The 13,699-nt window shown below is 41.8% G+C and overlaps 1 protein-coding gene across 1 annotated transcript in view; it reads right to left on the bottom strand.

Annotated features, from left to right (window-relative positions):
* Positions 1-13,699, bottom strand: part of DOT1L (DOT1 like histone lysine methyltransferase) — a 59,296-nt gene that overhangs the window by 10,938 nt on the left and 34,659 nt on the right. Inside the window, exons 17-27 of the mRNA XM_085314818.1 lie at positions 11,719-11,820; positions 11,012-11,149; positions 10,370-10,495; positions 9,022-9,503; positions 8,662-8,785; positions 7,718-7,864; positions 6,186-6,312; positions 4,162-4,775; positions 3,252-3,457; positions 2,396-2,460; positions 909-1,880 (exon numbers count right to left, since the gene is read on the bottom strand). Of these exons, the coding sequence (XP_085170944.1) occupies positions 909-1,880; positions 2,396-2,460; positions 3,252-3,457; positions 4,162-4,775; positions 6,186-6,312; positions 7,718-7,864; positions 8,662-8,785; positions 9,022-9,503; positions 10,370-10,495; positions 11,012-11,149; positions 11,719-11,820 (3,103 nt within the window). The remainder of the gene's footprint in view (positions 1-908; positions 1,881-2,395; positions 2,461-3,251; positions 3,458-4,161; positions 4,776-6,185; positions 6,313-7,717; positions 7,865-8,661; positions 8,786-9,021; positions 9,504-10,369; positions 10,496-11,011; positions 11,150-11,718; positions 11,821-13,699) is intronic.

The following is a 13,699-nucleotide window of genomic DNA, read 5'->3' on the forward strand; positions in this document are numbered from 1 at the left end:
TACCTTTCCTACTGCCAACCTCTAAATGCCACGAGGAAAAATGGTCAGACCCAAGAACTTTCAGCTCTACACCACACAGGTGAACTTTTGATGAGATTACGTGGTCTCTAGAGTTGTTTATCTGAAGACTCAAATTGCTGCTCTTCCCTCCCCACCCTCCTGCTTTCCCACTTACAGGGCAGCAGAGGGGAGATTGTATTTCCAGCAAATCTACATGCTGAGAGATGTGAGAGTTAGGATTTCCCGACATGGTGCCTGAATGATTATGGACAGGTAAGAAAAACTGCCTTTGACCCTTAGTATTGGCAGGTTCAGACTATCTTCTACTCCTGCTAGCTTGTCTCCAGTTTGGGCCACAGAAGCCAAGCCTGTGCAGATTCCCAGAAGTGCAAGGTGCATATGGCATTGCCCTTCCTGGCAAAGAAATGCTCTTCATGTCCATTCAAGAGCCAGAATGCTACGCAATTCCCAACACCATCTCCTCTGAAGAGATACTGATGTTTTGCTCTTCCTGGATCATGCTATATCCATTCAGGCCTAATCTCAACCTTTCATCAAGTTGTCAAGTTAGAGATCCTTAACATGACAAGTTAAATCTTTTACCTGCAGGCAGACCTAAGTTGGTTCCAACACAGCAACATCTGAACAAGCATACATTATGAAATCACAAAGTCTGGGTGTATTCTTTCATTAAGGTGATACAACATGCTCATCTAGTAGACAAAGCTCATGAGATTTCACTGTGGGGAACTGAACTCATCCTAGCATTTCCGAGAGATAGAGGAGACGGGTTATGTGAGACAGATCTGCTTCACATCCTGCAGAAGTGAAAGGGTTTCACCCCTGGAGAGGCAGAGTCAGACTTTCCTTTAGGCCCTGTCTTATACCAGAGAAAGAGTTCTGCCTACCTCCAACTGTTCCACCTGTAACCCCAGGAGAGAAGTTCCCCATAGTGTGAGAATTAGTCAGTCTGGTTGCAGCTGACGACACGTGGACCAGACTGGCAGCAGCTGGCATTGAATTAAATAAGGACTGCAATACTGAGGAATTTGTCACCGAGTTGAGGTTTGCTTGCAAGGCCATGGGGCCAAGGGGGAACTGTGATCCAGTGGTCAAAGCATTTAGGAAAGGATGATGCGGCTGAACAGAAGATGCTGGGTTGCCTGCTGAAGAAACAGCAGGAGAAAGGCTTTTACCATTCAGAAGGCCACCAGATGAAACAGCAGCAGAAATGAAAAGGTTGTGGCCATTTTTAAACTCCACATCTCGGTCCCTTCCTTTGCCGACCTTTCCGTTATGTTGCAAGGAGTTTTTTTCTGAAGAACCCCCAGTACGAATGCTTATTTCGCTGATCTCTTTGTTTTTGACCCCTGACCGATTTAAGTCTTCTCCTTTCGTGCTGCTGAGGCCTTCAAGTTGCCTCTTGTTCAAAAAAGGGTTTGTTTCCGATACCCCCACATCTTTGCTTCGCTGTGACTGAAAACCCAGGGAGCAGTTGGAAGCTGTCACATCTGAAGTTTTATGCGGAAGAGAAGCACCATCAATAAAGCTGTGTAAACCAATGTCTGCTGACAGTCCACCGTTGTACGTGAATCCATTAGTGGAGTTTGTACTGGGGCTGAGCCCATCTGCCCCAGAGGAGGGCATGGCAATGCTTTTCCTCGCATGTGCTGTGATCTTGGAGTCAATGGCTAGGCTATCCTCAGAGGACGGCCTAAAGGCAAACAGCGAATTCTGGCTCAGAGATGAAACAGACTGCAAGGGACTATCTGTAGTTTTGGTCAGGTTGATGTCAGATATCGGTGAAAAAGTAGACTTCCATTTACTGCTATTCATGTTCTCATTGGTTTGTGCTTGTTTCCTCCCAGGTAAACTGCCCCCTAGTTTGGAAGAAAAGGTTACAAAAATATCAGAGAACAGCCTTTACCGAGTCTGTTTATTAAGGACAGGGAGCTTTTCTGTTCTTGTTTCATCTCCCCAACATCCATATTAAATCAGCCTGTAATTCTATTGCTGATTCAAAGGCAGAAATACTCAAGAGAAGTCGCCTAATCATCCTCCAATTTTAGTTTAATGCTCTGAAAGTCTGAGAAGGTTAATCTACCCTTTTCCTCAACCTTTGCACGACAACCCCCTCCCCAAACCCTGAGTCATTGAAAAAAATTAAAAACAGTCAGATGGTGATCTGTGACTACAGAAAGAACCGACCTAAGATCTGTAATTATCAGCCACCTGTCTTAGTGATGATTATGGAAAACCCCAGCAGAACTGCAGTCTGCTCAAAAGCACAGAACTGCAGAAAAGCCTGCTATCTGCTAACTGCTTAAGTCAGAGGCAGCCAACCCATTCCCAACACCAAGCATTAAAATGAATGATTAATATTCCTCATACCTACCATTTTCAACAGTCTTCTGTGGAGATTTGCTCTCCAATGATATTGTTGCAATTTTCCTCTCAATTCTAGTGAGAGAATAAGAAGGTTATAACACTAATTGCGGTTTTATTGTTGCACATTTACCCTCATAGCTTATCTTCCTTATGTTCGTGTCTTAAGAGTTGTCTAGAGTATATAAAGCAAGTCATCTGTGAAAGCATATTGTTACCAGAAGTATTTAACATTAAAAAAAAAAAAATCCACCAAAAGCTTTGAGTAGAAGCTGTTAAAAATTTGCACTCTTTCCCAATATTACTGTATGTTCAGAAAACTTTACTGTTGCTCTTCTTTCATGACAAGAAACAGGCCATTGCTCTCATCTCTATATTGGTTGCTTTTCTAGTACCTCAAACAAGCAAAAAAAAGTCATTGCATCCACACGCAGGCGGAAAGTGGCAATGTTCAGAGCAACACACAGTCTGGAGTAGGAAGTGAAGAACTCTCAATCAAGCTGGAAGCGAGATGGGGAGTGAGGAGGAGACAGACTCTTATTAAAAATTACACCCTTGGCCCTCAGTACTCCTATGAAACAACACAGTAATTAAAGAAAAAATTTTTTCATACTATTTCTTTCAAAGGCCAGACATTGTCAGCCATGCAAATACAGCAAGAATAACAGGTTCCCACTTGTTCAAGCACGACTCTCTAAATAACTCTCCAATTTTTAATTTCAGCCTCACGAGAGGCTTGGCCTTGTGGAATCATTCTCCAAGTAAAGGGAACAAAGAGAAAAGACCTAACACATCCCTCTACCTTAGAGCACCTTCATCAACTGTCAGAGACCTCTCATTGCAGAAATCTATGCCTGCGTATTCACCTGGTGCTATTGTGCTCATCTTCAGATCCCTGCTCTTCATCTGATGTTAGAGGGGAGTAGTGAACGCCATTTGTCTGAATGAGTGGCTTTTCCTTTTTCAATACCGGGGGCTGGTCATTGTCCTGGTAAGGAACAGGAGAGTTCTTCAGGGAGTTTTCAGGAGAGGAAATGGCTGTTATTTCTAAAGGCTGGTTAATGTTATTGACCTGGCCAAGAAGAAAAGAAAACAGATAAGGATAAGAGTATCCTTTTACAAACAAAGCATCTTGTTAAAAGATATTAAAACAGGGTGTATGCATGCTTAGCCCTGCCATTGTTACACTTCAGCATCTTGCACTAGAGTTGTTTAACACAACTCGGAAGAATATCTAGTTTTAATGATTTGATTTTATGTTTAAATGCAGAAATGAAGACACGGGRTAACTATACTTCTTTTCAAATCATTACTGCAGGATCACATGAACACAGCCTGTATAGTAAGTTTATTAATGTGAGAAAGTCATACGCTTCTGGCACTTTCATGCTACTTAGTCAGTCTTAGTTTAAACTACTTTCAAAATATTTAATCTACAGCCAAAAAAAAAAAACTTTGCTGCAGACACCACAAGCTTTTTGTCATAAGGGAACAGCCTGAACTAAGAATTAAAAGATTATTTTTAATAATTTAATGTTCTGATTTAAAAAACTCTTTGAAGATCTTCTGCCTGTACAGAAATAGTTCATCAACTTTTCAGCAATTCCCTAGCCTCTCAAGGGGGCCATTTTCACATAAGCTTTTCATACCAATTCTAGCCACTAGTACTGTAAAACCTGAGAGTGTTAAAGAGAAATAAATTCCAACTGCTCCACTAATTCATAGAGGTTTCCCAGACCCTTCTGTTTTGCTAGAGCTCTTCATTTTTGCCCTTACCATGGAATTAATATTGAGCGGTGAACCTGATGGTTGTGTAAAGAGTCCTGCAACAGTAGGTAAGGATTTGCGTTTAGGGGAGACCCCGGAGTTCCCGCTGAGATTCCCAGTAGATGATCTCTTCCGCCGACCTCGCTTCTTCCCATCCTGCACATGTGCTTGGCCACAGTCCAGCCGAGTGCTCGGGGGCAGAGGACTGTGCTTGTTGGAAGGGGATTGTTTTACATGTCCTGTATTAGGAGAGATTGTAAAGATGATTCTTCTCTTGGTCTCATTCTCAGGATCTGAATACGCTGCATCAGACTGAAGATCCCCCTTTGTTCCTTCGGCAAACATCTTCTGAGCATCTGCATATTGCAATACCCCTACCAGGCTCTGGGAGGTGCCATTTAACCTGGGGCTTGTTGAGTGCTGGTGAGCAGGGGAGTTTTGCCCAGAGTTCCTTGACTGCATCATTAGCAAAGGATGTTGTGGAGTGGAACTCCGAGACCCTACTGAGTTAAACAGACTCCCAGAGTCGTCCAGAGCTGCCTGATCAACACTATGGTTAAGATGGGCTGGGCTGTTTGAAAGAGTTCCATTGACTGCCACGGAGCCAGAAGAGTAAGAAAAACCTGTTGAAAGGGAAAGTATACATCATTGCTTCTGCTAAGTGACAGTTCACAGTGCTAGATTTCAGGGATGGTTAGRAGTGGTTTCAGCTGTACCTGCATTAGACTGGCTAGCAACTGTGTATTACACAGGGAACTCGGTGTAGCTGTTCTTTACATAGTGAGGTTGAGAACACAACTCTGGGTGCTGACAGCTTCAGCTAGGAGTTAGCACATTTCACTGCTCTCCTTTGCCAGTTGAGGAGAATTCACGTGCTATATGGAGATACCTTACGGCCTACACAGATTTTAAATGGAACTCAAGTTTTTTTTTTTGACTTTTGAAGTCAGGGCTCCTCCTACGATCAAGAAAATTGTCGATTTCATTCACCTTCTTTCCCCCACTTACTTACTTCCTGCCAATAGATGCTTTGTCATCTATACAGCCCACTCCCTACTCAAAATTAAACAAAAGGCTATGGCTTAGGAAATGACAGTGGATCTTCAAGGAAATTGTAACAGAATAATGCCACATGGGAATAAGCATAGAAAGGGAATTAAGTGTTTGTCACAGTCTATCAGAAATCGGTTTAAATGCTCTAGTAAGATCTTGTCTCTGGGCTACCTAAACAAAAGGGATAGAAGGGAACACAGTATTGTTTCATACCTTCAAAAAAACCACTTCATTGGTTTTATAGGAAACTGCAGCCAAACCCTTGTTTTCAAAACAGATGCTAGTAACAACACAAGCCCCTAGAGGTAGTAAACATAAGGAACAAATGCACTCTCTGAAGAGAGATCAGCTGTAGAACAGCTTCTGTATGCTACAAATTAAGTTTTCCTGGTTCACAAGGTCTCTGTATCCTGATTATAGCATTGTGTGGCTAAAAGCCACAATTTCAACAGATAAGCAAGCTCAGAAGCAGTACCTACACTTGATGAATCCCTACACTCTCCCCTCTTGATAGGTCTTCCATCCCCAACTACACTAGTAGTTGTGCCTGTACAACTGCTTGTGGGACACCAGTGTGGCCAGCATCAAGGAATTCCCACCACCCTACAGAAATAAAACTTTCTAAGCCAGGTCAGTTTAAAGCATACCTGTGAAATATATTTTGCTGGCTTGCTACAGTGTGCAGGTAAGAACATTTTAATCCACAGAGAGTTTACAAAAGGAATTATTTACACACACTGCAAGATGCTGCAGTTCAGATAATAAAGGCAAGTTCAAGCTGATACTCCACACAAAAATGCATCCAAAGTGTTTCATAACATCGTCGTGCAATATGCATGATTCTTTGGTCCTATTACAAAATGCACATCTATCGTGCAATCTGCTGAATGAATGACCTGAAGTGCCCAGAACTCAGACATATGCACTTGCAGGTGCTGTCATGGTGAGACAGCACACCTTCACATAGACGAGGCTGTTACCTGAGGTAGCCAAAGCCAGTGGCTTGTTTCCAGCAGCATTGCTTACGCCATTATGAGAACTAGCACCAATCTGCTTTTCAAGTGTCGATGAGTCTCTATTCTGATGAACTGGGCTAGGTGTGCTTCTCTGGGGAGAGAGAAACGAATGTTTCAGTCCAGCAAATACATTAAAAAGCCACCAATTTAAACAAAACTCATGTGCACTAGAAGATCTACCAAGACAAGCGACTCTACTTCTTGATTGTCCTAAATTTTGCTTGTTTTGAGAAAAGTACAGATCAGTGAGATATGGGACAAAAATAAATAATGATTGCATTGCAATAGTATCTAGCACATGCCAGATACCATGCAAACCCAGAAACAGGCTCATTGTCCCTGGAAGCTCAGGTGCAGGACAGCACTGCAAACAGAACAAATGCTTCAGCCCATTGTTTCATAGGCAGCCAGAAAGGAAACAGGTGGTTGTATCATGCCCCCACCGGTGGTACACACCAGGTTCCCCAAAGCAACCCTGAAACAACATGGAATGCAGTAGGCTACATTCTCTGGTACATTATCTGAGGTACAATAAACAAGTGGTATTTTTCAAAATGAGGCACAACAGTTGTGAAATCCTAGCCTGAATAAATAGCGTGTTGAAGTCAGAGGTGGTGCCCAGAGCTGACACTTCACGCCCTGTTCACTCTCTGAGAGGAGACAGCACCTCTCCTTGGAGTCGGGAAGGCTCTAGTCCTGTTACAGCTACAGAGTCTATGGCTGGAAGGAGATATTGGATTAAAGATTATGAAACAACTCCAGCTTTCCAAATATAGGATTGTAATACTGATGCCCTCAAACACATTCGTGGATAGAGTCTAAATCCACAGCACTTACGTGAAAGCAGTGAATAATTCTTAGCTCTCTAYTGTAAACTCTCTAGTGATAAACATGTGTGAGAAACAGAACCTGGCTTTTTTAATCTTCTCTACCTCAAAGAGTCGCATGGACTTACAAATTTTCCAAAAAAGATGGTCTGAAAAATTCCATAGTTCTAATACCTGAGAAGTCAGCTACAGAACAATTACTCACACAGTAGGTATTACAATCTCAATGCACTGTTCACATTCATCCCACACTCTCATGAGATTAAAAAAGATACACAACTTATGGATGGGCAAATGGAGGCAGAAGAATTGGTCTCCTAGTGTCACACAAGGAGACAAGGGCTAAGAACAAGTTTACTTGTGAGGTTCTTGGCTCTCAGACCCACACTCAAATTCTGCTACTTTTTCAAGTCAGTTAAGACCGTGTTCTTCTGAGGCATGTATTCACTTTCCTTTCTGGATGAAATACTATGAACTCCACTGACACAAGTGTATTGAAATCTAGAGAATGACTAAGAGACAAGAGGATGCATCCCAACAGCAGCCTCCCCCAAAGCATCACAGACAGTCCAGATTAGCAGCCCACTCAGGATCCTGGTGCACAGTACACCATTACTGCCCAATGTGATTTTAGTTAGGGATGGAAAGCGTTGACAATCCCTTACTCACCACCTTCTCAACACGGCTAGGTAGGACTACGCTGGCCAGAGGGATACTAACAGGGAGTTTATTGGGCTGCACTGTGCTGAGAGGAATACTGATAGGTAGGCTGGTGATAGTTTCTCCATTACTCACAGAGGTTCTCTCTCTCAAAACCTGTAAAAGAAAAAAAAAAAAAGTAGCAGCATTATTAACTGCATCCTATTACCAAAAAGACTTTTTAAAAACTAACAGTAACCTGCTCATTCAGTTGTGTTTGGTCATTTAAGGATTACATGCTTAAGAGTGATGACTATATAAGCAAAGATAGCTTACCCAGCAACACCAATCTATTGGGACAGAAATACCTGACAGTGTAGAAAGATATGCAAATTAAAGCTACTGCTGGCCACAAAAGCATAAGGAAAAGCATGCTTTAGGCAAGCCCATTTCCTAGTGTCTTTGAGAGAGCTCTGTGAAAAGCGCTCATCTGAGAATTTTTTAATCTTGAGGTCCTCTGTACGCAGAAGAGGTAGCAGCCAGAAAGATTTCCATGGTAACTTCCTGCTGAAGGGCACTTCCTTGCTCTGAAATGATCACCAGGAGGATCCATGTCAGGACCAACTATGTGGCAGGACCACAATTTCTTTTTCTTTATTTCTTTTTTAAATGAAAAAGAATCTGGCTTTGAAGCTGAAACAGACTCAGACCAGACCAAAGTCCTACTGTATTACTGGTATAATTCATATGCAAACTAGCAACTCTCAGGAAAGCATCTCTTTCATGAGCACTGCACTTTCTTCCTTTAGCCAGGCCCTTCCTTCTACCACACCTACTGTTACTCTTGTGTTATATCCTATATCAAGCCAACTGCAGAAAGGAGTAAGTCTTCGTCCCCCAGTCTGGCCTACTTTTTTCTTTGTTCTAGCAAGTATAAGGTTTTCGCACTTGAGCATAATCAGGCTTCTTCTTACCTTCTCGCCTGCAATTGGTAAGGCCGCTGGGGAAGAGGGCCGAGTTTCCTGAGGACTCAGCTTTATGCCATTTGAAATACCAGGGCTTAGATATGTAAGGCCATTCTCTTTTACATGTTCAACTCTGAAACAGATAGGTACGGTAGTTAGAATGCAAGGAATTCCTGTACTAAACTCAAGGCACTATACCACCTTGCTTACCTGATCAGGTGGCACTGCTGGTTTGTCTGGCTTATGACACAAAGCTATAAGTGTACAAAACTATTTTAAACTATTTTTTGACAGTCCAAATAAACTACTGTTACTAAAACCAAACAACATTAYCCCTCTTTTCCCATCCTAGGAAATGATCACTCTCACCTCTGTATCTCATTAGTTGTTGCTTTTCCATTGACTGCATGGTCTTGATTCAAGTGTCTCCTTAGTGCTATTTTAGCTGGGGAAAACCTGGTGTAATCAGGTAAGGACAAGCTTGTCATCTTGTCTGCCTTCTGTCTGCTGTTGTGGTTTGGAGTACAGGGAACTATTTCTTGGTCCAGATGAGAGGTCGTGTACTGAGGGGTGTTCTGCTTGGAGGAGGGCCTGCTAAAAGTGTTATGGATTTCATAGGGAGTAGCATGGCCATTCATGGACAGTTCAGGGCTCATGCCATTGATGTGGGGCATAGGAAATTTAGAGCATTCAAGCTCAAGTTGGAACCTGCCATGATCAGCCTCAGGATCACGACTCAAATGATTTTTATTGCGTAGCTGTACTGACAGTGACTCATCAGACGGTGTATACGATTTCAGCTGCATGAGCTCCTGCTGTCTTTGACTTTTCTCAAGTTCCACAATGCTGATCTTTAAATGAAGAGGAGGACAACGATTAACGACCATACTTAAGAATTCTATCACATTATGGAGTTTTGCCATCATATACTTTTCAGAAATAGTGTATCCACTTCTAGGAATAATGCAAGTGACCTACAATTTTAGAACCAAATTTCAACAGGCTACTCTGATTTTGCAAGATGAAAAGGTGCAGGTAAGGGGAATGGTTCAGAGACTGTTAGAAAGCACCTTTCAACTCTTAGAGGGAAACATAAGATATCTCCRATATAAATATATACATATGTATGCGTGTATGTGTGCATATATATATGCACACACACACACAAGAAGTATGTAGTATCTCACTCTTGCCAGTCACAGAAGGAAAGACTCACCCCCTGTCAAAGCATCCATCAAAAAATTCTGAAGTTTATCTCACAAGGAAAGAAAAATTTTCAGTCACAGGAGTTTCACTTGTTTTCAATATGGTTAAGTGGTATTCTGTGGAAATCAATTCCTGAACTGAAACTTCAGAACACGTATAAGACACTGAAGTCACACACTATCTAAGCAAGCAGGACCTTTCTTTTCACTAGGTCAAGCTTTTTAAATGATGTACTGTCTTTCACAGCACTACCAGGGAATCAGGTCGCACTGTCTGTTTCCTTTAATTACACTAAGAGTCAAAAAGTTAGCCGTATTCTTATTCGTCTCAAGTTTACCAAAACTCTGGTACTTTTTTTCCCCCTAGAAATTAATATTTAACAGCCAGCTAGCTTAACCTTAATATTTTTAAATAATCATATTTAATCAAATCCCCTAACTGGTCTACGATCCAAGAACTAGCCCAGGTTGGTGATTCTTGATTTTTTTTTTCTTTTCCCCCTTCTCTCTACCTGCAACTCCAAACAGTGYTTTTGTTTCTCAGAAATTTGGTTCTTCAATGCCTGCTTCTCCTTCAGCAAGTTCTCCAGCGACAGTGTTGACCAATCCAGCTTCAGTTCTTCACATCGTGCCTTCAGCTGCAAAGACACAGGATGAACAGATCAAAAGACTTTCACACATCTCACACTACCTGAGGCACAAGTCATGCTTTTGCAAGTGCCATGGATCTTTCAATTGGACTTCAAGAAGCTTCTCATTCTCTTGAAAGCTCCTCTCAGTTCAAGTCAAACAGCATCAAAATGGTCCTGTAGTCCTCCCTTAATGTGGCAGGAGATAAAACTAGTTTAAGACAGAACCAGGCTATCACCGAACACAACTAAGCATCTCCGCATCCAGATTTTTCCCTTGCCCACCTTGACACTGAGATGAATAGTAAGAGTTATGGCTACCATGAAGCAAACACTACACAAACTTCTTGGCCAGTGAAATCCAAGTTCAGTGATGAGCCCGTATATGGCTGTACGGCTGAGGAGGACCACCTGCATTCTCTCCACCAGCATTCCATCCTGGCTATTGCCAGGTGAGGCAGCTCTCGGCTCGTGACCTGCCCTCCTTGCATTGTTCTGCTACTCAGAGACCAATGCTGTACATACCAGCTGTAAGCTCTGGTTCCTGAGTTCRCTGTTATCCTTCTCCAGCTGTTTCGTCTGTTCTTTCAGTTGCTGATTGTGAGCAGAAATTTCCTTCTGAGCTTGAATCAGGTCATTGTATGTCAGAGCTTTAACTCCCAACTACAGGATGGAGGGCGAGAGGAAAAGATCATTCAGTAAGGTCTTGACACACTAATCCCAGAAAACTGGCACATTCAGAAGGAATATTAAGGACACTTGTGAACTTTCACAGTTCATAGAAAGTCTCTCTGCACTCTGAGGCGCTTTCTCATCAATATTTTATAAATGAGGTAATGAGGAAGGACAGAAGTGGCTGCTCAATTCAATTTAAAAATTGTCAYTTAGTTTCTCTTGCCAACCATGAGGACACTGTTTTTGCAGAGCCACCATGTTTCCCTTTGCGCTTCTGAACTTGCATTAGCAATAGAGTTTGTTCAACTAGTAACAGCCCTTCATTAAAATGCTGTGCTGCTGGTGGACTGTTATCCCATTTCCCTTGGATAAAGGCACAGTGGCACACAMAAATTTCAACAGTGAAGATAAAGCCTAATCAAAGGAGCAAAGAGATTCAATGTCATCTGCAAAAAGGAGGCTGAGGACCCAGGACTACTCTGATCTAACTCCTTTTTAGCAAAAATACGTCCATACAGATGAAAGACAAGCACACACTTCCACCAGACCAAGGCTACCTCATCAAGTTTCTGTTGAAAAAGACGTTTTATTTCCTCTTTCTGTGCCTGGCAGTGGGTAAATAACTGCTGTGCTGTCCCCAGTAGTTGAGCATTCTTTTCCTAGAGGAGGAAAGAGTGGAAAAATGCACTTTTAACATTAACTGAAGCATGCTTTGAAGGAAGATTCCTCTTAAGATGTAAACATATAGCTTAGAAGGCAAGTTGGTACACGAGTAGAAGTGTATCTGAGAGGAGATCTGAACTAACCCACCTCTGTCTCAGGCTTCTGTTGTCTTGTATTTGTTAGTGTTCGACATTCTGCGGAAGTTAAGCAAGCTGAAAAAAACCTTTAAATACATTGCTCTGCTATACAGTAAAATATAATCACGACATTCTTAAAAATTCATTTTTATCCACCTAGCACATCTGTAAAGAAGTAGTAATAACCACATCCTACAGAGGAGAAACAGAACTGGAAAAGATTATCTGTATGAAATCTGTTACTAAACTGAGAATAGACTCTAAATCTCAAGAGTCCCAATTCAGAGTTTTCCTACACAATATTCACAAGACACTTAGTAAATGAAAATACGTTGTGGGGGAGGCAGGAGGAAAGTCATAAATTAGCCAAACCATTTTTGTTTCTAATGCCAAAATTACTTTAATGAGCCACTCTGCCCTTCCGCTCATGGAACACTTCCTGCCTGTAACATTCCTTAACTAGATATTGGCTTACTCATTTTGGGGTCTTGCACTATGTGAGCAGCAAAGGGCAAAGGTAGGACTGGCTGAGGGTTCTCACATTTTTTCCATTCCTAATCACAAGATGAGTGCAGCAAGAAGAGAGAGCTTTGCAGATCACACTTCCCCCCAAACAACTTCTGCAGGAACCACACAGGAATTTGGCAAACACTGAGCACTGACTTCTGAGGAGGTGGAAGACCAGGCAGAAAGATACYTTGACCTTCCAAACCATGCATTCATGAAGCAAAGCAGCAGAGCTTGCAAGTTCCATGTCTGAGAGAAAAGCACTGGACTTGGTGTACAGCTCTAGTCGCCTCTCACGCCAACAATTCGGCCAAACAGCTGAGTCACTGCAATGCTAAATGGACTGCCATAGGTGATGCTGAAAGAATCAGTTATGCTTTCAACATCAGGTATTTCACWCAGCCTTTACAAGCAGTGGAGGAGCTGACAGCTCCATCTAAAGGTATTCTGGTGAAGTAGCAGCATTTTGTGTATTTTAAAGTTGTATTAGAGACATTTTTATTGTCCTTTAATAAAAAGTTAGGGGGAGTCCTTAAACAGAACAACAGCACCTCTGCCAGAGGTTCTATATCTGCTTCCATGAAGTTTAACTAGCCATGCTCTCAGYGTAACACCCCATCAAATAATCTTTATGCAACAGCTGTCAGATGCCAACACAAAGTGATTACTTTTCCATACTCTCAAGTCATACTTCCAATGTATAGCACAATAATTCCATGGTATCGTTTTTCATTCCATTTCTGTGCAAGGAGATGTTAACTTTATGATTTGATTTTTCTGATAACATGTATACACACAGAAAAATATGCTGCTTAAGGGAAAAAGCCCAAAATTCAAAGTGCTGTTCAACTGTGAAAACAAACCAAAGCAAGTGTAGTAGAAAGGTTCTCATTAACATCACAACAGCATCAGATCAATTCGTAGGAAGGAATGGCGTGACACAAGTTAGCCTTTCTCATGTACAAAAAAAGTTCCAGTTATGGAAAATCCCATCAAACAATGCAATGGCTTTATGCTGACACTTTCAGAAAAGCCCATACAATAAAAGAAATGTTTAACGAAGGCTACTGAAAGGTAGTAGCCAAGACATTAAACGTTACAATGGAGCTCTAATGGGAAAGGTACCTCTGCTTAAGTACCTAAGCAGGCTATCTCATCAGGACTAATTTATAAAGCAATTAAATTATTCATTAATTGAGGTAAGACAATACAAGAAGAAAAGGTATTTAGG

This window comes from Rhea americana, unplaced genomic scaffold, assembly GCF_003343005.1.
Source record: "Rhea americana isolate MKP2758 unplaced genomic scaffold, rheAme1 scaffold_412, whole genome shotgun sequence".
NCBI lineage: Eukaryota > Metazoa > Chordata > Aves > Rheiformes > Rheidae > Rhea > Rhea americana.